Here is a 27,274-nt window from a genome sequence, read left to right on the forward strand (position 1 = left end):
AATTATAAAATAAATAATTTAATTATTTTGGCAAAAAATGATTTCATGTTTGTAAATATATACTAAAATTTTAATAAACATGTAATAAATAATTATAATATAATTAAAATTTTCAAACTCGAATATGATGATAAAACATTCCACTCCTATATAAAAACATTGGTGAGAGTGTTTAAAATTTTTTATATTATAAGGATTGTATTAAATTAGTCTCTCTATTATTAAATGAGTCAATTTAATTCATGACTATTAAAAAATTAAATAAAATTAACATTTATTATCTTATCCGTCTATAAAAATAAATGATATTAAACATTTTATAAAAATCCAAACTAACGTATTTAAAAGAAAAAGAAAACAATTGACACGTCGTTGAATAATTGAAGATGGTTAGTTACAAATATAGACAGTTAAATGGGAAATCCTTGACAAATATGAAGGAAAAGATTCCATCATTGTTTATTTGTCAAGCTATGTTCCCGGATTTCTGTTACACTGTCCTTAACTAATCAACTTGCTTTTTCATTTACTTGCAATAATTATTATCCAGAATTAGAGTTGTTTTTGGACAGACGGAATTAAAATTGTAGGTTGGTTTGATTTAAAAAATAAGTTTAAAATTTTGCCAAATTTCAGTCCTCGTATTAATTTTTTATATATTTTTAAAATATGATACATCAAAACATAATTTATATAATATTTAAATAATTTAAAAAAGTATAATTAAATAACATTAAAATAGGTGTAACTTAACAAGCAAATACCTCTAAAATAGTAATAAATTTAATAATAAAACATAATTTATACAATATTCAAACAATAACAACAAAATAGTAGCAACATTATAGTGAAATGGTAGCAAAATAGTGAGAAAATAATAAAAAACAGTAAAAAAGAATAACATTTTTGCAAATTCGAGTCAAGTCGAGTTGGGTTCAAGCAAAAAAGTCTTACCCGAGACTCGACCTATTTTTTGCACAAGCTTTTATTTTATTACCTAAACTCATTTTTCAAACTTATATTTTTACTCAAATCCTTCCACTTTTCGGACGGATCTCGTACCGGACCATCCATAATTCATCCAAATAATAGAAGAGAGAGAGAGAAAAGAAAAACTGTTTGCGTTTTTTTCTTCTGAAATTTGAGTTTAAATCTGTTTGATAATCTAATTAAATTTCACGAATAAAAGAAAATTTCCAATCAGACCTAAAAATGAATATGATCACATGTATTTATGTAAATCAAATGGACTGATCCATTATTCTTGAATAAGTGAGCTGCATGAATGTTTCTGACTTCAGATTTTGTGGTGAATAATAATGGTGTAGGGTCGAATTTGGTGGGTAAAGAAAAGCATTTGTTCACATGCAAAAGTCAGTAACCCATTCAGTGAAGTGCAGCTCTCAAAACTGTGGCCTGTGTTGGAGAAGGGTCACCCTGCCCTGGATTTGGATACAACATTTACAGCATCAATCTAACTACTATGTCTCAACCACCACCACCACTTCATAACTCAAAATTTCTTCTTCATCCCATTCGAGTAATCTCACATCTCCAATAATAATTTAAAGTTTTGAACATGCTGGATTAGAGTAATTTTACATTCGATTTTTAAATATCCTTTTTTTCTTTTTTAGGTAACGTTAGATTTAAATCAGAATGTTTATTTGAAACGATTTAAGAAATGCTTGGTTTGAATAAACTCGTAATTTCAAGAGCAATGTAAGATTTTTCATTTTGATTTCGAATATCATCTTGAGCCAATAATATTATATTTTAAATTGAGTCAAGATTTTCCAATATAAAAGTAATATTGATACCATTTTTTCTCATGAAAATACTTTTATCATATTTTATAATTTTGATAAATTTAAACCAAATGAAATATATAAAAAATAATTATACTAGGAAAAATCAACTCTTTTTCTTTGTTTATTTCTTGCAACTTTGAACAAAACCAAGATCCTTATGTTAATTTACTTATTATTATTTATGTATTTGGATTGGTTTCATTTCAATTACGAATCTTTACTCGAATTTTACTTTTAATATTTGAATTAAGAGTACGCATACTTATCATAATATTTTAATTTCATAAGTACAAATAATTTAAACTTTAAAAATATTTCGTGAGTTATAACTATTTTTGCTAATTTTATCATTAACTTTAAAAATTAATCAGTGGTGGAAAAACAATTTATATGCTAATGATGTTTACACTTGTTCCAAAATTATTGCTTAATTTAAAGAAATCTATAAAAAACAATTTAGGGTTTGTGGTTAATGAATTAAAAGATTATTTAGTACATTATCATGTAGGTTCGTTTGATTGGAACATAAGCTTTTATTGTTTGATTAACAGAATATAAAATTACTTAAAATACATTTTATTAAATTGTCCGTCTAAATTTTGCTTTCATTTTGTTTTCTTCTTATAGTATTTTATTTTACTAATAAAATAATTTCATATATTATTTTTCCAATAAATAAACTAGCTAGGATTTTATTTTATTAAAACATGTTACTACTTGTTATGGTTTAAGGAAAATTTGATAGAAGTTATTAAAAATGAAGGGTTAAATACCAATTTATCCCTTAAATTATACCTCAATTCTTTTTTATCAATAGTCTGTCTCCCCATTCCCTTACAAAATGATGGCATGGTGAGGGTAAGCAATAGTGTAAGGACACGTATCCGGTTTAATAAAAAACCCACAAATGACGTGAATTTTACACGGAGGAATTAAAAATAAAAACAATGTGGCTTTTATTTTTCCAGAATCCTTTTTTCAATTTCTTTTTAGCATATTCGTTAAAAAAAAAAAAAGCTAAATAATCTTACATTTATAAAATTATATTACCAGAAATAAATATTACATCATGTGAATCAAATCCATGGGGACAATTAAATTTTTAATAACAGAATTAATAATTGTAGTTGACTTTGGTTATAAAGTATTAATATAAAAATATGCTTATCGACACTATTCGTAATGGTTTCACATCAATTAGTAATGTTACAAAAGTTTGATTAATTTATGAATGTAGTATTTAGAATTGAAAACTGAAGTTTCGAGAGAGAAAGTAATAAGGTAGTTGATTGTTTGACAAAAACATCAATCAAGAAGATAAATCAACTAGTTATTCTCATGGAATCACCACAGTGTAATTTAAGGCTACTAGAGAAAGATGTTCATATTTCCTTACATGAAGAGGTCTCTGTTTTTGTACCAAAAAAATAAAAAGTTTTGGAAGTAGAATGGAAATCAGTTGATTTGCCAACAGCAATAGCATGGGATATCGGCCTAATGTTTTATTTAGGCTAATATAGTTTCATTTCTCCTTATAAAAAGCCCAAACACGGCACGGGATATGGGCCTAAATATTCCTAGTTTTATGATTTTGGGCCCCAAAACAAGTTTTGTTTTTACAGTTTGGTCCATTCTTAAATGTCTGCGCTGAACCGTAGTAATGAAACGTTCGAAACCTCTAAAATGAAAGAAACGTGCGAAACCCGTGGGATTGTGTGAGTCGGGCGCCGCGTTGACCGATTCCCCTGCACTATTCGGTCGGATTTACAATTTATTATTTAATAAAATAACAGAATTAAAAAATTTCTGTTTATACCAACAATTTATTATTTAAGAGTTTCGGATATTGTTAATGATAGGATTTGTATAAATAAAATTTATCTTTACTGCATAATAAGTACTAGTTTCTTCTGTAAATTATTTGTATGTAATTTATGTGTTTTGTATTTAATTATTTTTAAATCATTAATTGTAATAATTAACATAAAATAATATTTTTAATTATTGACTGCAATTAAAATTTATTAATTTATTAATTTAAATATTATAATAATTTTAACATATAATTAAAATGTTTTTACCATATTCAACATATAATATAGCTTTATTTTATGTAATTGATACAAATTGACATTATTCAAAACAAAATTTAATGATGTTAATTAAGTAATAGTTAAAATTCTATTTAAATGATAATTCTATTTTAAAATTAATACAATTTTAAATTAATAATTATAAATTAAATCATAAGTATTTAAATATATAATTATCACAATTTCTATTAAATTGTATATATTTTAAATATATTATAATTATCATAACTTCTATTTCAGTTCAATTTTTCTTAATTAATATTTTTAAATTAAATATTATAATTATTATTCAACATAAATTAAATATTATCACAACTTTTAAAAGATATTATCGTTAATTCAAAAGTTTTTTTAAAAATTGTGTTCTTTTACCAATAATATTATATTGTAGATATAGATGGATATGTTTCTTTATTTTTAATTTTATTAAAATAAAAAATAAAAAAAATGATTTTAATATCATTTAGATATTCTTATTAATTAAATTCGGGTAATTAATAATATATATCACTCTGGAGTTTTATAGACCACGTGTAACGTTTATTTTAAGGGTAAGAGTAGCGGATTACAAACTCCAACAGTATGGCAAAAATTTTGTAAGGAAGGATATTTCCCACATCGTGGTGCTTCCCAATTGGTAATTTGCAACGCTTTACTTAAATTAAGAAATAATCAGGTGCATCACACCCCACGATAGTCAAATCAACGTACACTTAATATGAACATGAAATACTACTATATAATTATCATTTCTTGAGGGGGTCTGTAATAGGGTTTAATGGTGAGCTTCGTCTCTCCTTTTTTTGTTTCTCTTCCTCTTTTACAGCCGCCGGAAAAAGCTCTCTGCTTTATAATTTGTTTTAAGCGAAGAACCTCTCGACATATTAGAACCGGCACTGAATTATAGACTGACTCGATTTTCTTTTATAATTATGGAAGCAACGGTGATTAGTTGCTCGGAATTGAGAATCGAAGCTGAGACTGAGGAGTGTTCGGATCTTGGGAACTTTTCATCGGCTTCAGGTTCTACTAGTGTTGGCCTGTCTAAGAGAAGGATCGTATTCCATCCAGCGAGGAAGCCCCTTAATGGGTTTAATGATTGTGCGGATGAGGATTTTAAAATCGAGACTCTAAACCCTGGGCCGGATCCGATGCGGGTAAATGGGGTGCGGTCGGCTCAAGTGGGTGCTACAGGATGGAAGGTTGACGCATCTGATATTTGGGAGAACGGGTTGGATCCAGTTCTCAGTTTGAGGACTACTTTTCGCAAAATTGTAAGCATTTCCTTTAATGTATCTCGGTAGTTTTTTATGGGATTTCTCCCTTATATTTAAACTTTCTCAAACTTTGTGTTCTGTTTAGTTTTAGGTTAGTTTTGTTTATTGTTCGCTTAATCTTTAGGATCTATGGTCAAATTTCTGTTGGATGTCTCCAGGAATGGTTAAATTGCGTCACTTCATTGAGCTTGCTTTTATACTTTTTTCACTTACGTGGAGATTGATATGGTATTTCCTAAGTTTGAGCTTTGTTGGTTTCTTTCCACAATAATATGAAGTGTCTTGAATCAAAGTTTCCTGGTTGTTTCTATTGAAATTTGTCCTAATGTCGCAATTGTTTTATTTGTTATCACTGGCAATGGTAATTAAAGTGGATTCTACAATTAACCAGAAACTATCATGGCATGAAATATTTACAGGGTGCTGGTTTGGAGAATCTTGGGAACACTTGTTTTCTTAATTCAGTATTGCAATGCCTGACGTACACAGAGCCTTTAGTAGCTTACCTACAAAGTGGCAAGCATCAAAATTCTTGTGAGTGAAACTGTCCTCTTTTCTGTCTAGTACTACATTTGATAGATATTTTATTCTATTGTGTGCATTAAGTTACCTATGATGTTTTGATATAAGTACAAGCTCAGCTTCACATGTTATCTTCTTATGTTTCATCTCTGATGGCCTTATTTGAATTGGTTTGTGAAGGCCACATTGCTGGATTTTGTGCCTTATGTGCTATTCAGAAACATGTTAGCCGTGCTCTAAAATCAACTGGGAGGATATTGGCGCCAAATGATCTTGTCTCAAACCTGCGATGTATCCTTTTAAATAACTTGTTATTTGTTTGATGCGGGTTACATATTTCTGTATTAGTCTTAAGCAAATTGATGTTAGTCAGTGGAATGCTGTTAGCTATATATTTCTAAAGATCATCTGAGGGAATTATTTCTTTCTTTAGTTTCCTGGACTTGTGATTCTTGACTTCATGCTTAGGCATATCTAGAAACTTCCGAAATTCTAGACAGGAAGATGCACATGAGTACATGGTAAACCTGCTGGAATCCATGCACAAGTGCTGCTTACCTTCAGGAGTACCAAGTGAATCTCCTAGGGCTTATGAGAAGAGTTTGGTGCACAAGATCTTTGGTGGTCGCCTTCGCAGTCAGGTATAGTTTTTCTTTCTGGATTATGATATGAACAACTGAATGTTAAACAGCTTTGCTAGATTTCGACAGTTAACGATTTCTGAATGTGTTGCAACTAATCATTGAATATGCATGTACTCATTCAAGTTGTTGTTTAAACTTCTTATAAATGGCGATCCTCTATGGTATTCAGTGGTTTCTTGTTACATCATCAGGTGAAATGCTTGCAATGTTCTTACTGCTCCAACACGTTTGATCCCTTCCTTGATTTAAGTCTTGAAATAGTTAAGGCAGATTCCTTGCTTAAAGCACTTAAAAACTTCACTACTGCGGAGCTCTTAGATGGAGGGGAGAGGCAATATCAATGCCTGCGCTGCAAGCAGAAAGTTAGGGCTATCAAACAGCTCACAGTTTACAATGCACCGCATGTACTTACAATCCATCTAAAGAGATTTCAAGCACATAATTTGGGGCAAAAGATTGACAGGAAAGTTGAATTTGGTCCGACCATAGACATGAAGCCTTTTGTCAGTGGTTCCAATGTGAGTACACTTCTTTTACATGATGTAACTTTTCTGAAGTGAGTTTATTAAGCCATTCACGTAGTAACACAAAATATGTTCGCACAAAAATAAGGCAATATCATTGAAGTATCTTTTCTCATATGACTTTTAAGGGGCAGTGATACTAGGAAGAAGTATATTTTTCATTTACTTTTTGTTCTGTTATTTATTTATTTATAATCATGAATATGTCCAGCATTCTGCTGTGAGAAACTATACTTGTAATCATCTTGTTAAAAACTTTTACATCATGCTTGATATTATGACTAGTTGAAAAGTTAAGTTTGTTGGCTTTGCAGGAAGGATATTTGAAGTACACTCTTTATGGCGTTCTGGTTCATCGCGGATGGAGCACACATTCTGGCCACTATTACTGTTTTGTCCGCACATCAAGTGGCATGTGGTACACCCTTGATGACAACAGGGTACTTGAAACAACTTTGTCCTTGGATTTTTCTTATCTATTTGAATTTTGGTAGGGATCATCAGTGAGGGCATTATTCCCCACTTATTTGGAAGGGCATCCTTCTCTTTCTTCAATATCCACTAAAACTGGGGAAAGGATCAAGATGCTGAACCTATTTTAACCCTGTTGTTTTTGCAAGATTTAGAAGCACATTGTTATCATTGAAACTTGTGGCTTACTATGCTGTTTGCAAGCCGCAAGAGATGTTCATTATTGGAACTTGAGGACCACATATAATTTATGCAAACATGGCTCCTATGATATATTCATTCCATCACATTTTAAGGAATGAAGAGAAATCAAGGGTGGGGGATGTGAAACTGTTTTTGTTTCTTATCCTATTATTTAGAAGTTTCTTATTTGATGCTTCGTTATGGATCCTGGAAATGAACCTTCCTTCTGTTTGCATGCAACAGGTTTTCCAGGTCAGTGAGAAGACTGTTTTGGAGCAGAAGGCTTACATGTTGTTTTACGTCCGTGACAGAAGAAATACTGCTACAAAAAATTCTGTTGATATTCTTCAGAGAGATAATGTAAAAGCAAGTGTGGATGGGAAGTCTATTTTTAATCAGAATCCTGGGGAACATGTGCAAACTGTTCCAATTCAGAACAAGTTATCTGCTGCTGTGCCTCAGAAGGATATCATTAATGGTGGCTTATCAAAGGGGACAATCATGAAGGAAGTGCCATCCCAGCAAAACAATGTGCAACTAATGGAAGAAGGGTTAGTGCTGAAAAAGGAGGCCATTTTGCCCTCTTTTGATGTGCCATTATTGAAGGACCCATCAAAAGCATCTGCTTCAAACCTGATTCATGGTGAAAACTTGCAACCATCAGCAGGTTCTGTGGTTGGCAATGTTGCAAGTTCTAATATTGAAAATCCTACTGTTAGTACTGGTGCCAAAGATAGTTACTGCAATGAGAGTGGAAACTGCAAAAGGGAATTTGGAGTCCCAGAGATGGTACCACTGAATTGTGGTGGTCTTCTGAAGTCGTGCACTGATAAGATTGTAACTAAAGAGACATTGCAGAAGGTATATGCATGTTTCTTTCCCTACATAAGCTTTGTCTCCCTTCATGGGCTGTATTTACTCCTATTTCTAATTTTAAATCTGTCTATGCCTCCAGATTAATCTTGCTTCAAACATTGAGGTTTCAAACACTGTCACATTGGATGATTCAATCGATAAAGCAGTGAAGAAAGCTCCTGGTGAAGCATCTAAGAATGTTCATGCGATTAGGTCTCCAAATAAGCCACATTGTGACAGTAATAAGGTGATTATATATATCATCTTCCATATCTAACACCAGTAATGCTATTTTAGTATGTGTACAATGAATTATGATTTCTTTGGCCGAAAAAAAAATGATTTCTTTATCATTGCATTTCCAGATTGGAGATGTTTCCTACCACAGTAGTAGGGGTAAGTCATTGAATGAGAAAGGTGATGATAATAGCCAAAAAACCATTTCCAGATCACCTTCGAGCATGCCAAATGGATCACTGGAGACTGAAGATCCTGAATATGCACCCTGTAGAAAATCAAAGAAGAAGCATCTGAAGCGTAAGCCTAAAAATATGCCTCTTGGCTTAAAATCAAAATTTTTCATGGCTTCTCTACTCATGCATGGCAAGAAGAAACGTAAAAGGAGCAAGGAAAAGGATTGTTGTTCATTAGACCTGGGGCCGTCTACATGTGAGAAATTCAGCACAATCACATTAGGTTCGGTTCATGGGAGGAAAAGGACAGCTGATGATACTACTCAGAAAAATGGTGACAATAGTGCCAGTTCCTTGATGAATACCGTAGATGTAGCATCTAAAGAGAGGATTTGTGAGAATGGTACTGTTCTTGCTACTGATCAACATGTAGGCAGCAGTTCTGGCTCAGTCTCAGAAGCAAACCGGCATAACTCAAGAGAAACTGATTCTTTGAAACATCACAAAACAGGTGCATCTCCTCATAGGCATGTGCTTACCCAATGTCTAGGGGAGGCAGTTGGTGCGTATTTATCTTAAATATCTATTTCATTTCCTTGTTTGCATCTTGGTTATGAATTACTTCTCATTTATATGTACATTAACTGATGAATTTTCCTTTGACTTGCCGTGTATTTCTTTGGCCTGTTTTGCTTGGTGCAGTTCCTAGATGGGATGATATAGGCTTAACCTCACCCATGCAGACTGCAGAATCAAATGGTATGGATGATCTTGAAATTGGATATGTACCGGATGAATGGTGAGTCAAAAGATAGATGCATTCTTTCTTGTCCTTGGGTTGCCACATCTTTAGCTGCTGCTTTTGTAATACCTGGAAAAAAATATTTGCTTATGATTTTCCTCATAGGATGCTTGTGAATGAAGATATAGCTTTGACTGGTTTTGAAGATTTTAAATCTCTGATAATGCTTGGTTTAATATTTTAACAGGGATGAGGAGTATGACCGTGGTAAGAGGAAGAAGATAAGACAAAATAAGCATCAGTTTGGTGGTCCAAATCCTTTCCAACAAGTTGCCACCAAGAAAACACAGTTAAAGAAGGACAAATGGGACCGTTCTAGCTCTGGAAACCGACCATTCAGGATATGAAGGACTAAAACCATATCAAAATTGGAACAATTTTTGACCTGTCTGTATGCTGTTATTTAATATTATATATTGTAATTGTTGCTGTCTTGTTAGCAGGAGCTAAATTGTATCATGTAAATCTGGAGAGTGTTGAGAGTGGAGAACAAAGAAAGAACATTCAAACAATTAAGCTTTTATGTTTTCCTTTTTTGGAATTTCTTCAGTAGGGATAAAGAAACATGCCATTTTTATTGAAGGGTATTGCAATCGGGGAGGTTAATCTCCAGTTAACAAAAGATTAGGGCATCTCTTTAACGTACATCTACCTGGTAAGTGGTAAGTGAGCAAGGTGGACCAACTGTTTTTCTATAACCGCGGGGTTTTGAGTTTGATCTTCAATATAGTCCATACGGAAGAGAAGAGGGTCATCAACAACTTTACTTTTTGATGCGTGGCGGTGATGATTATTATGTAGTATAAATTATCACGAGTTGTTTCTCATTCTTGTTGCCATCATTGTTAGCAGTGGCAGCGGCAGCGGCAGTGCCCCCAAAAGCTTCACTTTGCTTCTTTCCTACATAAATTTTTGGTGACAATCCATCATGCCTCTTCAACCCGTTACTTCACTTTTGGTATGCATTTTCGTTTAACATAAAAAGGGAAATTGTTTCATCCTTGTAAGAAAATATAAGAAAACAAAATCCTATATGAATGTAGAGGGAAGGTTACTTTTCATTAACCTTAAAAAGTGTTCTTAAAATACTTATTTCTAAAAAGCATCGCCTTTGTATAGAATATTTGATGGTCTTGACTCCTAAATTTTCCTAATTGAACTAAAATATGGCAACATAAACAAAAATTTAAACTAGAAAAATTATAATATTTATTTTGGATGAACATAGTTTGAAGAATATGTTTGGTATCATGTGTTTCCACCACTAATGTTGTTATTATTATTATTTCCCATAAAATTATTAAAAACATGTCGGTTGATGTTTTATTACTCAACTTCCTCAATCAATGCAACTCATCAAGATTGCAGCAGCTTCCTTTGTTTCCCCTTTAGCCTTTTTTTTTCTCCATTTCCCCTCATTTTCAATTTCGTTTAAAAGTAGGGCATGTGCATCAACTATTACTAACTCTTTGCAACTTGATTGTTTTCCTTTATTACCATCCATCAATTTGTAAATCCTAAAATAATTTAATATCTTAAGCTTAAGAATAAATCGAACCGAGAGCTCATTAAAAAAATACTATTTTTGTAAATCACATATAAATATCAATTTAATTGCAATTTTATCTATAAAATCTAGGTTGGAGATAATTTTTTTATTTTACTATCAACTAGTAATAGGGGATAATGATTGTGATTATAATGGTAGTAACCATAATGATCCATCCACAAGCACTCAAAAAGTACACAAAGCAAGTTGGAAAAAAATTAGGAGAGTGAAAGTGGGGTCAAAATTGATGAAAACCCATCTTGGAGGAGCCCCTAAATTGAAATCATAAGAACAACTTTTGGTGGACTTAATTATAAAAAGAAAAACAATATTTTATATTAATCTTTATTTTAAAATGAAATATCGATTTTGTTAAACATAATTATAGGGACACAAATAAAAAAATTAAATGCATATTTAAATAAAATTAGATACTACAAATATAAGACCATACAAAATAACAAAAGTTTTACTTTTTTATTAGTTTAGCCTTTTCTTTTGAATACATGTTTGAATAAAGTCTACAGTTACCTAACTTTTGAAGATAAAAAGAAGATTTTGAAGACTGTCGTTTTACTGTTAATTTCCCTCCCATGAGTATGGCATAACGCATGGCTGATCATTGATTTTCACAACTCACCATCAAACTACTGGAGAACCTGACCAATTGCTTCTTTAAATGGGTGTCATCCCTATAATATTTAATATTACTGTATCGGCAGTAAACGTATCATCTATCCAAATCCATATCAGAAAGAAAAAGAGAAAGCAAATTTGTAAAGAGGTTTGATTTTTTTTTTTCTTATGAAAAGAAAACATGTCCCAGAAAAAAAGTCCGTTGGTCTTTTTATAAATGGTAGCAAGAAAAAAAGAGAAAAGATGATTTAACACTCAATGAGGAATTATTGAATATCCACCAACAATAATCCTTTGATAAATTCACCCACCTATATTTTTCTGTAAATATATTTGCATTAACTTCTTCTTTTTTCATTTATGAAGCTCAAGTTTTGAGCTTTTGACAGTTCTAAACCGCCATCTCTCCCTTTCTCAAATCCTTCTCTCTCCTTTCAAAATTCAAAACCCTGTTATTGGTTTCCTCCTGAGTTTGTCGTATTTACACTTATTAGTATTAATATTATTTTCAGGGAAAAAGGAAGTTTGTAATAACTGAGACCAAACTTTGTAATAACTGAGACCAAACTGCTTCACTTTGGTTGTTTTGTTGGGTTTGGTAGACTTGCAAAACCAGACAAGGTAAGCTTACATTCTCTCTTGAGACACCCAAATCTTCATAATGTAATTTATTTATGAAAATTATCATTTATTCTTTCAAGACCACTATTAACTTTGTTGGTTTCTTATAGGCACTTTTTTTTGGGATTTTTTGGTCATCACGAGAACCCCTTGCAAGTCTGCACCATTTCTAGCCAAATAATCACCTCGTATTTGAAACCCCATAACACTGCTCACAACTTGGTTCTTATTGGCGGTATTGGCTTCACTGGACATTCACAGAAGTTGGAAAGTGTTGTCTTTGGGTTGACTCAGAACTCGTTATTGTATGGAGCTAGTGAGTTGAAGTTCAACAATAGAGGCTTGAGTTGGTTGAAGCTTGAAGTTGGTGCGTTTCTTTCTTATTGTTTCTTAAAATTGTTTTTGAAGATTTTGGCTCAAATGGGTTTTGGTTTCTTGGGTTCTATACTAATCCTATCACTCTTCTTCAAGCATTTTACCTGCCAACTGCCCAATACAGATGAGTATTATGTCTCTGATTTCTTGAAGAAGATGAGCTCAAACTCTTCTTTATCCTACTTCTCTGATTCTGGTTGTTCATGGAAAGGGGTGCACTGTGATACCAAGAAGGAGAGTGTTCTTGGTTTAAAGGCTTCAGGTTTAGGCCTTTCTGGTTTAATTCCTGATACCACCATCGGTAAGCTGATCCAGCTTCAGTCTTTGGATCTTAGCAATAACAAAATCACTGCTTTGCCTTCAGACTTATGGAGTTTAGGCTCACTTAAGAGTCTTAATCTCTCCTCTAATCAGATTTCTGGGTTTCTGCCTAACAATATTGGCAACTTTGGTCAGCTTGAAGTCATTGATCTTTCTGGCAATAATTTCACTGGGGAAATTCCCACAGCTATAAGCTCCCTAGCTAGTTTACGAGTGCTTAAGCTTGCTGGAAATGGATTTGAATGGAGAATTCCAACAGGGATTCTAAGTTGCCGGTCTTTGGTTTCGCTCGACCTCTCGTTAAATCGTCTAAATGGTTCCTTGCCAGATGGTTTTGGTGCAGCTTTTCCTATGCTCAGAACTTTAAACCTTGCCAGAAATGAAATTAACGGCCATGTCATGGATTTTGCAGAAATGAAGTCTCTTACTAGCCTTAACATTTCAGGGAACTTGTTTAAGGGTTCAGTTATGGGTGTCTTTCAAGGGCAACTGGAGGTGATTGACCTTAGCAAGAACCAGTTTCAAGGTCACATTTCTCAGGTACAATTCACTTCTACTTGCAAGTGGTCTCATTTGGTTTATCTGGACTTGTCTGAAAACCAGCTTAGTGGAGAAATTTTCCTAAATCTGAGTCAAGCTAGAAACCTTAAACATCTTAGTCTTGCATGCAATAGATTTGCTAGACAGAAATTTCCCGGAATTAAAATGCTTTTGGGATTAGAGCATCTCAATTTGTCTAAAACCAGCCTCATTGGTCATATTCCTGATGAAATTTTACGACTCAGTAATTTACAAGCACTTGATGTTTCATCAAACCATCTCACTGGCCATATTCCATCATTGTCTCACAAAAGCCTCAAAATAATTGATGTTTCACACAACAATTTGAGTGGAGAAATTCCCATTTCTCTCTTAGAAAAACTCACAGGGATGGAAAGGTACAACTTCTCTTACAACAACTTGACCCTTTGTGATTCAGGGCTTTCTCCTGAGACCTTGGAAACAGCATTTTATGGCTCATTAAACAGCTGTCCCATAGCTGCAAATCCAATCTTTTTCAAAAGAAAAGCCAATAGACATAGGGGGTATACACTTGCCTTAGCTTTAACCTTCTCTATGGTGTTCTTGCTCGCTGGCTTGCTGTTCCTAGCCTTCGGTTGCAAAAGGAAGTCCAGGACATGGGTAGTTAAGCAACCCTCATATAAAGAGGAACAGAATATTTCAGGTCCCTTTTCTTTCCAAACTGATTCAACCACTTGGGTGGCTGATGTTAAGCAGGCAACTTTAGTCCCTGTAGTGATTTTTGAGAAACCACTATTAAATATCTCATTTGCAGACCTCTTGTCTGCAACTTCAAATTTTGATCGAGACACTCTACTAGCTGAAGGAAAATTTGGACCTGTTTATAGAGGATTTCTGCCTGGTGGAATTCATGTAGCTGTTAAAGTTTTGGTTCATGGATCAACGTTGACGGACCAAGAAGCTGCTAGAGAGCTTGAGTACCTTGGTCGAATCAAGCACCCCAATCTTGTTCCATTAACAGGATATTGCTTGGCCGGGGATCAAAGGATTGCTATTTATGATTACATGGAAAATGGGAACTTGCAGAATTTGCTACATGACTTGCCACTTGGTGTTCAAGCAACAGAGGACTGGAGCACTGATACCTGGGAAGAAGACAACAATGGGATACAAAATGTTGGCTCTGAAGGGTTGTTAACAACATGGGCGTTTCGACACAAAATATCCCTTGGCACTGCAAGAGCATTAGCATTTCTTCATCATGGCTGCTCACCTCCAATAATCCATAGAGATGTTAAAGCTAGTAGTGTTTATCTTGACTTAAATTTGGAGCCTAGATTATCCGACTTTGGATTGGCCAAGATTTTTGGAACTGGTCTAGAGGATGAAATCGCCCGTGGATCACCTGGATATGTACCACCAGAATTTTCTCAGCTCGAATGTGATGCCCCCACACCAAAATCTGATGTATATTGCTTTGGTGTTGTTTTGTTTGAGCTGATCACGGGGAAAAAGCCAATTGGAGACAATTATCCAGAAGAGCAAGATGCAAATTTAGTGAGTTGGGTACGAGGATTGGTGAGAAGGAATCAAGGATTACAAGCTATTGATCCTAAAATTCGTGATACAGGTCCAGATTACCAAATGGAGGAGGCCCTCAAGATTGGATATCTGTGCACAGCGGATCTTCCTACCAAGCGACCAAGCATGCAACAGATTGTTGGTCTGCTCAAGGATATTGAACCAAGGGCTTCTCAATGAGAAACAATGACTATAAGTTGCCTCCTTTTTTTTGTTCTTTTTCCTTCTAAATTTGTTTGTTTTTGTACCATGAGTTTTTTACCTTATGCCACCATAGGAGAGGGTGTACAGTAATTCTTATGTCTTGGACTAATATCTTTCTTCACCTTTCAATTGTTGGCATCATAGTATAATTTAACGAGTTTGATCCTTGAAGATTGAATCACTTTCCGTTGTTGGCACTCATTTTGCTTTTATCTTCATACAAACAAGCAAATTGATTGTGCATTTGTGTTATAAAACCAGTAAATGTAATGGAGTCTCGACTGTATGCTACTGCTTGCATTCTTTACAGGTTACTTTTATTTTTGGTGATGGACCACTGCTTCACCCTCAATGGAGGACATACTGTGCGGCTACATGAAGGAAGGAAAATGTGAGTTGTGCTTGTCAAATATTCAATCTGGTTAATGATATTTGTTCCATGATAAGAAAATTTTATAGCTCAATACCAAGTATATTAAGACTTTAAAATAGATATTAATACATTGCAGAATAAAGGTGGCAGTGATGGAGAAAGATTCCCACCAAAAGTTATAAGACATGTACACTTGAACTGCTAATCATGTAAGATCATATACTTGTTAATACACTTTTTCAAATGCTTAAGAATTTACTACCACACTAGATATCATCATGAGGCACTTATATTAACACCCCATAATGTTTTGGGTCATGTCAAATCATATAGTCTAGATAATTTTTTTAAATAGGTAGCTTAATTGGGTTGGTTGCCTGGCATCTTTTGTGACTTTGACTTTCAGCATGTGAAAGGTGGAAATTGCAAAAGAAAAACACCCATCTTATGTATTTAAAAATTGAGACACGTTCCAGGAAAACCTAAGGAGGAAGCTTGTAAGCAATGTAAAAGTTAAGGGAAGAAAAAGAAAATATTGACCTAAAGTCCAAAATTGGAGATAGCAAATTTCTACCAATGGGCCATATAGGCTATAGCATCATGGGTTGGTGTAGAAAAAAGCTGTCCTTGGTTAGCATGCTGGAATTTTCCACACTCACTTGGACATATAGCATCATAGGAGATTGGTATGAAGATTTGGCTCCAAATTTTATGCATCAGTTGGTTGATGTAATGATTGTGAACAAAATTCATGATCATCATGTGGACTAAAGGGATGTGCTTGTTTCCAGATTATTTTACCTGGACAAACATCATTGAGAAAGCAACTACATCTTTAGGCTATTCTATCATATCAATTTAGGAGATGAATACATTTTGAATAATGACTGGTATACAAGGCCGTTCTTATTCAATTCAATTACTTAAATTAGGAGCTCACTTGCCCAATACAAGAGAGTAAAGTTGCGTGGTTGCAAATTCCCCAGTTCATGGACTCTGCAGTGACAAGCATGGGCAAATCCGTGAATCACGGTGACGGTGGAAATCAATGCTACGAGGCAGTATGGGGAAAGTTTATGCCACCTTCATAATTCAACAAGGTGGTCCAGGAGGGAGCAGAGGCAGATTAAAGGAAGTAATGCCAGTTTTGAACCAACTTAACATATATAACTTAGGCTAAATCTAAATTATGACTATATATTATAAATAAGTTTAAATAAAAAACATAGATACTAAAATGGGGTTAAATTGGTGAAGTCAATATTATATATCGGTTTTAACTAAAATCAAATACATCCCTTAAATAAATAAATTTCCAACAACAATCTAAGCCCTCAGCTTAGAAGCATTGGATCTTCACCCAAAAACCCAACTCGTGGGTTTGAATGTAGTTCTGTTTGTGCTGTGCGAATCAACTGTAAGGAACTCACTTTGGGCTTAATATTTATGGGCCACATATCTCTGAGTTTGTCTTGAATAACAGAAATAGGGTACTGGAATTAAAAAAATATATAAAGTTTGCCTACAACTACTTCCTTGATCAAATTTTACTCAAGATTCAAAGCCATGAAAATGAATGTACATTTTCTACCAAAAGCTACCTTCCATGTCATTTTGACCCAAGACTATTAAACAAACAAAGTTGATTGGGGTTGGGTTTTGGTGCCTCATTTTAGGCCCATGGATTCTAATGTTAAATTCTTCTACTAGTCCTTTTACTTTGCACAAGTTATGGATTTAGTTATTGTACTTTAATTTGATCAGCTCCTATACTTTTTTTCATTTTGAATTTTTAGCTTTGACCCAAGTAGTAGCAATTAAACCCGTTTCGTTAAATTCTTTTACTGTGCGTCCAATTATAAATTTAACCTATATTTTAAAATTTGAAAAAGTATAAAGACTACGTATGACCAAATTAAAGTACATCTATAACCTTTATGAAGTACAAGAATTAATAACTGGACATTCTTTTTTATTTGGTTGTACTTATTCAAACATTTATGTTTGTAAAAGATTTAAAATAAAAAATAAATAGGATAATATTACAAATCGGTTAAAAACATACAAAATTTTAAATTATTTTATACAATTTAAAAATAAATGGAATCAATTTATGAAAATTACTATCAAGATAATAATCCAAATAAAAGATCTTCAAACTACCAACAGCAGCCGCCCTTTTCTTGTCTCACACGTCCAGTATCTTCCCTAGCAGCTCTTCATTTTGGGTAAGTAGGCACATGAAAATGCTTTTGAAAAATATATGGAAAATGTGCTATTATTAAAAAAATATATAGTTGGAAGTTAAAATGGTTTTTTGGATTATAATAGAGAATAATAAAAAATTAGTTAAGATATATAAATAATCTTACATGAAATATATATTTTAAATTCTTTTTAAATAACTAATATAAATTAATTATACATAAAATATTTTAGAAATTTAAATATAATAATAAATTATTAGTTAAAATGGTTTTTTGGATTATGCTTTTGAAACCTGTGATTATCTTACTGGTCCGTTTTGCTAGCCATTTTAAAAATAACCGCAGTTTGCGTGACATTGATAACAACAATTATTACCTTAAAGAAACATTAGCAGGCAGATGTCGCCCATCCGCTGCCTCCCAACAGAGAAGATGACCTAGCCTTCGCTTAAGATAGATGGATACTTTCTTTCCCTTCTGTCGGTTTTTCTTTTTTATACACATATGTTTTTCGTCAACAGAACCAAAACCCATCTCTCTAAATTATGATTATTTTTTAGAGATAGTATCAGGAACAGGTTTGCCTCTTACTAGAACATCATATCATCATATTTTGAAATATCTATTGAAGAGATGGATGTTACTGTAAAGGGATCCACCATGATACGCCCTGCTCAAGATACTCCTAAAGAAAGGCAATGGATTTCAAATCTGGACATGGTGATGGCAACATACCATGTCCCTTTGCTTTTTTTCTACAAACCAAATGGTTCCTCTGATTTCTTTAAGCCTCAAGTGCTTAAGGAGGCTTTAAGCAAGACTCTTGTGCCATTCTATCCTATGGCTGGGAGGTTGGGACTTGATGAAAATGGTAGGCTCGAGATATTATGCAACGCAGAGGGTGTTCTGTGGATAGAAGCTGAAACTACATCGGCCATGGATGATCTTGAAGGTTTTACTCCCAGCTCAGAACTGCGGAAACTGGTTCCCACGGTTGATTACTCTGGAGATATCAGTTCTTATCCGCTTGTTATGGCCCAGGTAAGTGAATGAGAGAATGAAAAACTATTATGGTATTATAGATGACAACTGTTACTTGTAGTAGGAGACCAAGGATAAGCTCAGAAAAAAATCAAACAGCCTGATGATAATTAATGAAGTTAAAACACAAGAAAAACTAAGCTATCAGCTAAGAAGTTAATATATTTTGCTTCAAAAAGGTTATTTGTGTGTGTATTATGCTATATAGGCAATTGGAAACTGGAAAGCTTAAAAGCTTTATTGTTGTGTGTATATTTTGCTAGGTAACTACTTTTAAATGCGGTGGAGTCTGTCTTGGAATCGCAACTCATCACACTTTGACTGATGGGACAACGGCCCTTCATTTCATCAATAGTTGGTCTGAACTGGCAAGAGCCTTGCCCCAAATTAGTATGCCACCACTTATTGACCGAACCCTTCTCCGAGCAAGAGCGCCACCAATCCCTAGATTTCATCATCTCGAATATGACCCACCTCCTTCCTTAAACACCTGTATGTCACTTGGCCCTAATAATCATAAACCCTCCACCGTATCTGTTTTCAAGATCACACAAAATCAACTCAATACCCTAAAAGCCAAGTCATCGGAACATGGAAACAAAACCAATTACAGCACCTACACCATTCTAGCTGCATACATATGGCGCTGTGCAACTAAAGCTCGGGGCCTATCATATGATCAACCAACCAAGTTATACATGCCAACTAATGGACGCCCTAGACTACATCCTCCCCTCCCATCAAGGTATGTGGGCAATGCAATGTTCACGGCTTCATTAATTGCTCTATCTGAAAATCTCCAATCAGAACCGTTTGTAAATACCCTAGAGCGAGTTCATGGAACATTGAGAAGGATGGACAATGAGTATCTAAGATCAGCTCTTGACTACCTAGAAACACTGCCAGATATAACAGCTGCCAGGAGAGCACCAGACACTTTCCAGTGCCCAAACCTAAATATCATAAATTGGATACGACTGTCTATACACGATGCAGATTTTGGATGGGGTCGACCAATATACATGGGTCCAGCAAACATTGTCCATGAAGGAAAAATATACCTACTACCAAGTCCAACCGATGATGGGAGCTTGTCAGTGGTAGCATGCCTACAGACCGCTCATATGAAACTCTTCGAGAAACATCTATACGAAGGCTTGATGTCATTTGACAAAATAAAAGCTCGATATTAGTTGTTTGTTCTCTCTATCAATATTAGTTGTTTCTTTTTCTTTAACTAAAACTTTTTTGTTTGAATCCTGTTCATTTGAAATTTAACACCTAAGCTGGCCTGGCGGATGTTGATGGAAGCCGATAAATTATGGGTTAGGACTTTGTTGGGGAAGTGATGTTCCACAGGCACATGTCTATGAGTGTTCACCACATTCATCGTATCCCATGGAAAATTCTTGTGTGTTTTCTCTTGTGGGAAATAAGGCTGTATAGAAACTCTGTGATATTTGATGAAGGAAGGAGGGAACTCAATATGGCCACAACAGTTTTATCTAGGAATATTTTCCTACCAAACTTTCTAGGTGTAACATGAAAAGTTGGAAACCACCCCTAGAAGGGTGGTATAATTAAATACGGATGGGTCTTTTATTGGTAATCCAGGTAGGGGAGTAGCAGTAGCTATAATACGATATGATTAGGGGGCCTGGGTATTCATAATCGTCCACCGGTCTGTATTGAGCCTGTTTTGAAGGCTGTGATGTTCATGCCTGTGGGATCATTTTGTACCGTACCTTTGTTTAATTATGTTATGTTCCGCTTTCTGATTTTTTTTTAAAAAGAAAGAAAGAAAGAATTTTACCACCTGGATTCCCTATCTCTAATTTGAAGCACTGCGTATCATCCTAACCAAGCTAAATATATTTCATATACTAAACAATTTAACTTTAACCTTCTGTGGATAATACAGTGACAAACTCGAGCCTTGAGAAGAAAAACAACTTCTAACAAATGAACCCAGAAAACAGTGACAATTCCAAACAGGCTCATGTGTTATGTTCTTTTTACTGTTTCAGAGGTAAACAATGGAGGAAGGAGAAATTAGTAATAGGAAAACAAGTGCTATATTAATACCAATTGAGCAAAAAGAAAACCAATCCATCATACAAGCAGACATAAATATATGATTGATAACATCTTAACACGCAAATAGTAAAGTCAAGGAACACAAATCAGGTTCCTGTTTTTTCCTTCTCCTAGATTCGAAAAACATCAGTTTGAAACCTCTCATCATACAACCTCCAATGCCCGTATCTCTCAGTGTGAAAAACTGACCTGGGTATATAGAAATTTGGCTTCTTCACTTCCTTCAAATCCTTCAGATTTGATGTCGCGTTCAGAATGTCCCGACTGGTTAAGTTAGCACATCCAGACAGATCAAGGTGCTCCAGTTGCGAACAGCCTTCACAAATGGAACCTAATCCTTTAGCTGACAATTTCGAGAATCTGATTTCAAGATGTTCCAATTGAGGCATAAATTTCGCAATAACAGCAGCCTCAGTATCTCCGTCTTGTGGACAAGCATTTAGATACTCATCTGGAACAATTCCCACGTGTTGCGATGGGTCCAACCAATTCATCAAATTCCGTTTTAGGATCTTCAAATTGGGACAATTCCGACCAATTAACGATAAAGATTCGTGTGAGATTTCGTAGCAGTAACTGATGTTGAGCTGTTTAAGGTTCCGACAATGATACGCTATTTGAGCCATCGACGCATCGGTCACGCGAGGACAGCTTTTTATGGAAAGAACTTGGAGATTTGGACACCTTGAAAACAAAATTGAAAATCAGTGATGGAAATTTGAGGAAAAAAAATGTAAAACTGGGAAACGGCGTCGCAGATGAAATACCTTTGAGCGGCGAAATTGAGAGAGAGATCGGAGCAGTGACGGGTAAGGATCTGGGTTAGGTTACAGTTGCTCCAGGTGATGACCGATCGGAGCATGGAGTCGATTCGTCTTTCGAATTCGGGGGTCCACCAGCGGGTTGACTCGGAGGAGGAATCGAAGCGAGTTTCGAGATCGAAGACGGAGTTGAGAGAGGGATCCTTGCAGGCGTTGAACCATGGTTTGCAGACAAGCATAGGACCGGTCCATCGGTGCTCGAAAGTGAGTCGGGAAAGGATGTTGAGGAGGCATTCGTGGGTTAACTCGGCCCAATCGGAGATGAGTACAGACTCGGCATCAGTTTCCCCGGTTCCTTCTTTGCACTCCATGTTAGAAAACGATCCTTTCGGGAAGCAGCAACTATTGTTTCCCTCTGCTGTAAAAACTATAATTCGCTGACTTGTGGATAACGAATCGGATAAAATAGTAATTTACGGGAAAAGCGTTTGATCGCTTTTGCTTTATTTTTTCTACCATAAATTATTTTGATTTTCTTCCCAATAATCCAAACTCTAAAAATTTATTAGTTATTTTTCCATATAAAAGAAATTTTATTAGTTTCATTCCCGTCCGATATAGAAAAGATTTATCTTTTAAAAGTTCAACAATTATGTCTCTTGTTTAAATTATTAATTTTATTAAATTATTAAGCTTTTGAAATTAAATATTTTAATCATTTTTATTACTTGTCATTAGATGAGCGACGAAAAATTAATGTGAACCAATAAAAAAGTCTAGGTCAATTTTTCATCACAGTGACTAAAATATTTAATTTCGCAAAGTTTAACGACTAAATCAAAAAAATTAATAGTTGAGTGACCAAAATAAAATCTAAGACATAGTTCGGTGACTATCTTTATAGTTTATCTTTTTTTAAAATATGAATAATTATTTGGTACATTTGAGGTGCAAATTTTTAACTCTAGGTTGAGAAATTGACAAATATCTTTAAGTTATATTTAAAAGGCTTAAACAACAAAATGATACCTAAACTATACGGGTCTTCTCAAATTGCTATCTAAACTTTTTTTGGTCAGAACTGATACCTAAGCTATTAAACCGTTACTCATTTTAATCCAACTGGTAAGTCTCATTAAACAAAAGCCAATTACAACTTGTTACGTAGACTTTTATTTATTTTATCGTAATTTTCAATATGATAGTGTTATCATAATTTATTATATTTTCTTCTCATCAAATAATTTTTACCAAATTTTTTTACATTTTCTTATCAACCGAACACAAAAAAAAAAAAAAAATTGATTGTTTCCTTGTACAAAGCTTCCACCATTTTATCATAGGTTTAATGATAATTTTAGCTACTAACGTTTGCATGTTTTGTCAAAATGCCTCTAATTATATTATTGAGTCTTTTTTTACCATTAACTTTTGATTTTTTTCAAATTGCATTTTTAACAGATTTAATAAATAAATTCACGAGATTTAATGAATAAATTCAATATTTCAGTCTCTCTTTTCTTTCAAAAGGTTTCAATCTTTCACATGTTTGTTTATTGAGAAGTTTTCTATTGGGTTAATTTTTTTAGATAATTACATTTATTCTCTTAAAATTAAGAGTTATTTTTTAATTTAATGTATTATTTATTTGTTTTCCACATGCAATTATCTTATTGAGTTATTTAAGTAATAAATTATATCTCATTACAAATATTTCACACATGAAATTCTACATCCATTTTAACAAAATATGTAAATACTATCAAATTTCTCATTAAACCTTTTATCATATTCTAACTCCAACTGCTTTTACCATCTTCAAACTTTGAATGTTATATTTTCTTCACAAATTGCAAGATATATAATGCTACTAAATATTTTTATAGGTCTAAAAGTCGGTTCAAAGTAGATCTATTTCCAGAAAAATAATTTCCCAAGCCTATTTTTTTCAAATCGATCAGAGTTAAAATAATTTTTAGGTCGTGAGATTTTTGAGAAAAATTGCATTACCGTTCTAAATTAAAAACAACAACAAAAAATTTAATTATGGTACTATAAAAAATTAACCATGGATTACAAATTTAACTATGGTAAACTAACCATGGATTACAAATTCAAAACAAGTTATCATTTCGTTTTCATTTGAGTGGCATCTTTTTTCTTAGTTCAAACATTTTTTCCTCAATCTGTCCTATTCATTCACAGATTTTTTTATTTTATTTTCAGACAGCGAGAAATGAATTTTCAATTAAATCTATCCATTTTCTTCAAAACTTCTTCATTAGTTCGTTTTCTGAGAGAGCAAAGGTAAGATCAGAAACTGGTGTGCATCAGATCAGAGTTTGAGATGGAGGTTACTGTAAAGGGATCCAACATGATATTTCCTGCTCAACATACTCCAAAAGTAACACATTGGATTTCTAATTTGGACATGGTGCAGGCAACATTTCATGTCCCTTTGCTCTTCTTCTACAAACCATATGGTTCGCCTCAACCCCAATTGCTTAAGGAGGCTTTGAGCAAGACTCTGGTGCCATTCTATCCTATGGCTGGGAGGTTGGGATGTGATGAAAATGGTAGATTCCAGATAACATGCAACGCAGAGGGAGTCCTGTGGATAGAAGCTGAAACTTCATCGGTGATCGATGATCTTGCCGGTTTTACTCCCTGCTCCCAACTGCAGAAACTAGTTCCCACACTTGATTGCTCTGGAGATACCACTTCTTACCCGCTTTTTATGGCCCAGGTACGTGAATGAGACTAGAAAACTATTATCTTACCATATATAATAACTGTTAAACCATACTTAACACTATGCTCTCAGCTAAGAGAAAAGGTTATTTGTTTGTATATTTTGCTAGTTAACTAGTTTCAGATGCGGTGGAGTCTGTCTTGGAGTTACAACTATCCACACTGTGTGTGATGGCACAGCTGTCCTTCATTTCATAATTAGTTGGTCTGAAATGGCAAGAGGCTTGTCCCAAATTAGCATGCCACCACTTATTGACCGAACCCTTCTCCGAGCAAGAGTGCCACCAACCCCTAGATTTCATCATCTTTAATATAATCCACCTCCTTCCTTACTTGGCCCTAATAATCCTACACCCTCGTCTGTATTTGTTTTTAAGATCACACAAAATCAACTTAATACCCTAAAAGCCAAGTCATGGGAACATGGAAACAAAACCAACTACAGCATGTACACCATTCTAGCTGCATACATATGGCGATGTGCAACGAAAGCTCGGGGCCTCTCATATGATCAACCAACCAGGTTACTGATGCCAACTAATGGACGCCCCAGACTACATCCTCCCCTCCCGTCAAGTTACCTGGGCAATGTAATTTTCATGGCTTCATCAATTGCTCTATCTGGAAACCTCCAATCAGAGCCGTTTGTAAATACCCTAGGGAGAGTTCATGGAGCATTGGCAAGGATGGACAATGAGTATCTAAGATCAGCTATTGACTACCTAGAAACACTGCCAGATATTAAAGCTGCCAGGGGAAAACCAGAAACTTACCAATGTCCAAGCTTATTTATCAACAAATGGAGTCGACTGCCTTTGCATGATGCTGATTTTGGCTGGGGTCGTCCATTATACGCGGGACCACCAAACGTTGTCAGTGAAGGACAAATATTCCTAGTACCAAGTCCAACTGATGATGGGAGCTTGTCATTGGTAGCATGCCTACAGACCCCTCATATGAAACCCTTCGAGGAACAACTATACCAAGGCTTGACGTCATCTGAGAACAAAAAGGCTCGATATTAGTTGATGATGGGAGCTTGTCATTGGTAGCATGCCTACAGACCCCTCATATGAAACCCTTCGAGGAACATCTATACCAAGGCTTGATGTCATCTGAGAACAAAAAGGCTCGATATTAGTTGTTCTTACTCTCTGTCAATAGTCTGTTTCCTTTTAACACATTTGTTGTTTATTAAATATTACCACCTAAATTCCCTATTCTCTAATTTGAAGCACTGCATGTCATCCTAGGTTAGCTAGACATATTTTTGTTTGAATCCTTCGCACTCCATGTTAGAACGTTTGGCAAGTAGATGTTATTGATGTGTGGAAAATTTAGTCGATTAAAATTTCTCTCTTGAAATGCGTAACCAATATTAGATTGCTTGAGGTTCAATTCACTGTCACATATAAATTTATGTTGCTTCAACGTTGACATTCGTATCTAACATTTATTTAGATACATGTACTAAGGCATGGCTCAAATACATGGAAAATCTTCAGAAAAACTGAACATATCCATATTAAACATTTGCCTGTATCCAACATTCACATCCACTTACGTGTTCCATAACCTTATTTTGTTCACTCATAATTTCATACCAACAATAACTCAATTCCTTATGGGACATATCTATTGTTCACCTTCACCATTCGTGGTTCCTACAGACTTTTACCTTATAGGACACGAAATAAGGGAGTTGCAGTTCATACAGGATCCAACACTATATTCAGGACCAGAAATTCAGCAAAGATAGTATACCAGCAAAGCATCAAGATAATGCCGATAGCAGCTATCACTGTTTTTCCTATTAATTACCATCTACTTTTCAGCATCTCTCTGATGCAAATTTTGAATCAAAAGGAGACTAATTGCAGTAAACAAGGGTTCAGACAGCGATGAATTGTTACATCATAGAGGTATGAGCCAATGCAAACAAATGACTGAAACAAAGATGAAGAGCAACCGTGTGCAACACGGTAGTTGTAACCGTATCTGACAAAATTGACAAAGTGTCAATAGGTGACAACAATAAGAAGATAAAGTTCGTTTATACAGCTGAAAAAGGAACATAATGTAGCTAACTCAACCAATCAAAAGCGTAGAAAATGAGAATTTAATTGTGGATGGGCATTCAGGAAGAGGTAAGTAGATTCTAAAAGCTTAATATGAAACGAAACTTCATGAGCCTTGCCTTCTTGGATTACATATCTACTTCAGCCAAGTTTTCTCGAATATTTGCAGCAATTCTGCTCACAGTTCACAGAGGACACACATAACAAGGAAAATAAAGCTCAAAGGTGAGATATGAGGAAGAAGCAGACTGACAACTTTGAGTTTGCAAGTTCAGCCAAGTTCCCACCATTTCAAAAATTACACGATAATAAGAATTTAGGACATTCTACATACCTCTGTCACATGTATCAATTCAAAGGAAAAACAGTCCCATGTTTCAAATGGCAGCTTGCGACAGAATACAAAGTACTTCTACTTCTAAGTGACAAATCTAAAACAACACCAGAACAATAACTACGTTTAGACAGGGATTGAGTTCATGATCCTAATCTCCCATATCTCCTCATTCTGACAACAATACCATAATTCAACTTCTGGTTATGCAGTCGATCAAATATTTCA

At 34.4% G+C, this 27,274-nt stretch overlaps 4 protein-coding genes and 1 pseudogene across 7 annotated transcripts; 4 read left to right on the plus strand and 1 right to left on the minus strand.

The window, feature by feature from the left end:
- The first annotated feature begins 4,654 nt into the window (after window positions 1-4,654).
- Window positions 4,655-10,177, plus strand: LOC105769579 (ubiquitin carboxyl-terminal hydrolase 23). 3 transcript variants are annotated; one of them, XM_052631378.1, is made up of 11 exons: window positions 4,655-5,178; window positions 5,601-5,715; window positions 5,884-5,994; window positions 6,172-6,344; window positions 6,539-6,865; window positions 7,186-7,311; window positions 7,769-8,386; window positions 8,481-8,627; window positions 8,746-9,304; window positions 9,496-9,592; window positions 9,783-10,177. In XM_052631378.1, exons 1-11 carry the CDS (start codon window positions 4,837-4,839, stop codon window positions 9,940-9,942), a joined length of 2,775 nt encoding a protein of 924 aa, XP_052487338.1. In that variant the 5' UTR covers window positions 4,655-4,836; the 3' UTR covers window positions 9,943-10,177. The 3 variants fall into 3 exon arrangements, with proteins under 3 accessions (XP_052487338.1, XP_012445753.1, XP_052487339.1); XM_012590299.2 differs by having other exon boundaries at window positions 4,656-5,178; window positions 8,746-9,355; XM_052631379.1 differs by lacking the exon at window positions 4,655-5,178 and adding an exon at window positions 5,249-5,409 and having other exon boundaries at window positions 8,746-9,355.
- A 1,759-nt stretch (window positions 10,178-11,936) lies between these two features.
- On the plus strand, window positions 11,937-15,585 carry LOC105770310 (probable LRR receptor-like serine/threonine-protein kinase At2g24230). 2 transcript variants are annotated; one of them, XM_052631758.1, is made up of 3 exons: window positions 11,938-12,401; window positions 12,512-12,768; window positions 12,873-15,585. In XM_052631758.1, exon 3 carries the CDS (start codon window positions 12,933-12,935, stop codon window positions 15,378-15,380), a length of 2,448 nt encoding a protein of 815 aa, XP_052487718.1. In that variant the 5' UTR covers window positions 11,938-12,401; window positions 12,512-12,768; window positions 12,873-12,932; the 3' UTR covers window positions 15,381-15,585. The 2 variants fall into 2 exon arrangements, with proteins under 2 accessions (XP_012446907.2, XP_052487718.1); XM_012591453.2 differs by having other exon boundaries at window positions 11,937-12,401; window positions 12,512-15,585.
- Window positions 15,586-18,390: 2,805 nt separating this feature from the next.
- LOC105769350 (shikimate O-hydroxycinnamoyltransferase) lies at window positions 18,391-20,344 on the plus strand. The gene is made up of 2 exons (XM_012589928.2): window positions 18,391-19,025; window positions 19,289-20,344. Exons 1-2 carry the CDS (start codon window positions 18,618-18,620, stop codon window positions 20,216-20,218), a joined length of 1,338 nt encoding a protein of 445 aa, XP_012445382.1. The 5' UTR covers window positions 18,391-18,617; the 3' UTR covers window positions 20,219-20,344.
- A 737-nt stretch (window positions 20,345-21,081) lies between these two features.
- On the minus strand, window positions 21,082-22,322 carry LOC105769353 (F-box protein SKIP1). Its single transcript, XM_012589929.2, has 2 exons — window positions 21,890-22,322; window positions 21,082-21,806 (listed from the first exon to the last, which is right to left on the minus strand). The coding sequence occupies exons 1-2, from the start codon at window positions 22,252-22,254 to the stop codon at window positions 21,233-21,235; spliced, it is 939 nt and encodes a 312-aa protein (XP_012445383.1). The 5' UTR covers window positions 22,255-22,322; the 3' UTR covers window positions 21,082-21,232.
- Window positions 22,323-24,030: 1,708 nt separating this feature from the next.
- Window positions 24,031-25,913, plus strand: LOC105769351 (shikimate O-hydroxycinnamoyltransferase-like; annotated as a pseudogene).
- Window positions 25,914-27,274: the final 1,361 nt, after the last annotated feature.

The sequence above is a fragment of the Gossypium raimondii genome, chromosome 5 (assembly GCF_025698545.1).
Source record: "Gossypium raimondii isolate GPD5lz chromosome 5, ASM2569854v1, whole genome shotgun sequence".
Classification (NCBI taxonomy): Eukaryota; Viridiplantae; Streptophyta; class Magnoliopsida; order Malvales; family Malvaceae; genus Gossypium; species Gossypium raimondii.

Excerpts from the sequence above, each read along its gene's own strand:
- LOC105769579 (XM_012590299.2), top strand. The coding sequence starts at position 4,837 with ATGGAAGCAACGGTGATTAGTTGCTCGGAATTGAGAATCGAAGCTGAG. Across the intron at positions 6,345-6,538 it reads GTGGTCGCCTTCGCAGTCAG|GTGAAATGCTTGCAATGTTC; the intron begins GTATAGTTTTTC and ends TTACATCATCAG. Across the intron at positions 6,866-7,185 it reads CTTTTGTCAGTGGTTCCAAT|GAAGGATATTTGAAGTACAC; the intron begins GTGAGTACACTT and ends TTGGCTTTGCAG.
- LOC105770310 (XM_012591453.2), top strand. The coding sequence starts at position 12,822 with ATGGGTTTTGGTTTCTTGGGTTCTATACTAATCCTATCACTCTTCTTC.
- LOC105769350 (XM_012589928.2), top strand. The coding sequence starts at position 18,618 with ATGGATGTTACTGTAAAGGGATCCACCATGATACGCCCTGCTCAAGAT. Across the intron at positions 19,026-19,288 it reads ATCCGCTTGTTATGGCCCAG|GTAACTACTTTTAAATGCGG; the intron begins GTAAGTGAATGA and ends ATATTTTGCTAG.
- LOC105769353 (XM_012589929.2), bottom strand. The coding sequence starts at position 22,254 with ATGGAGTGCAAAGAAGGAACCGGGGAAACTGATGCCGAGTCTGTACTC. Across the intron at positions 21,807-21,889 it reads CTCAATTTCGCCGCTCAAAG|GTGTCCAAATCTCCAAGTTC; the intron begins GTATTTCATCTG and ends TTTGTTTTCAAG.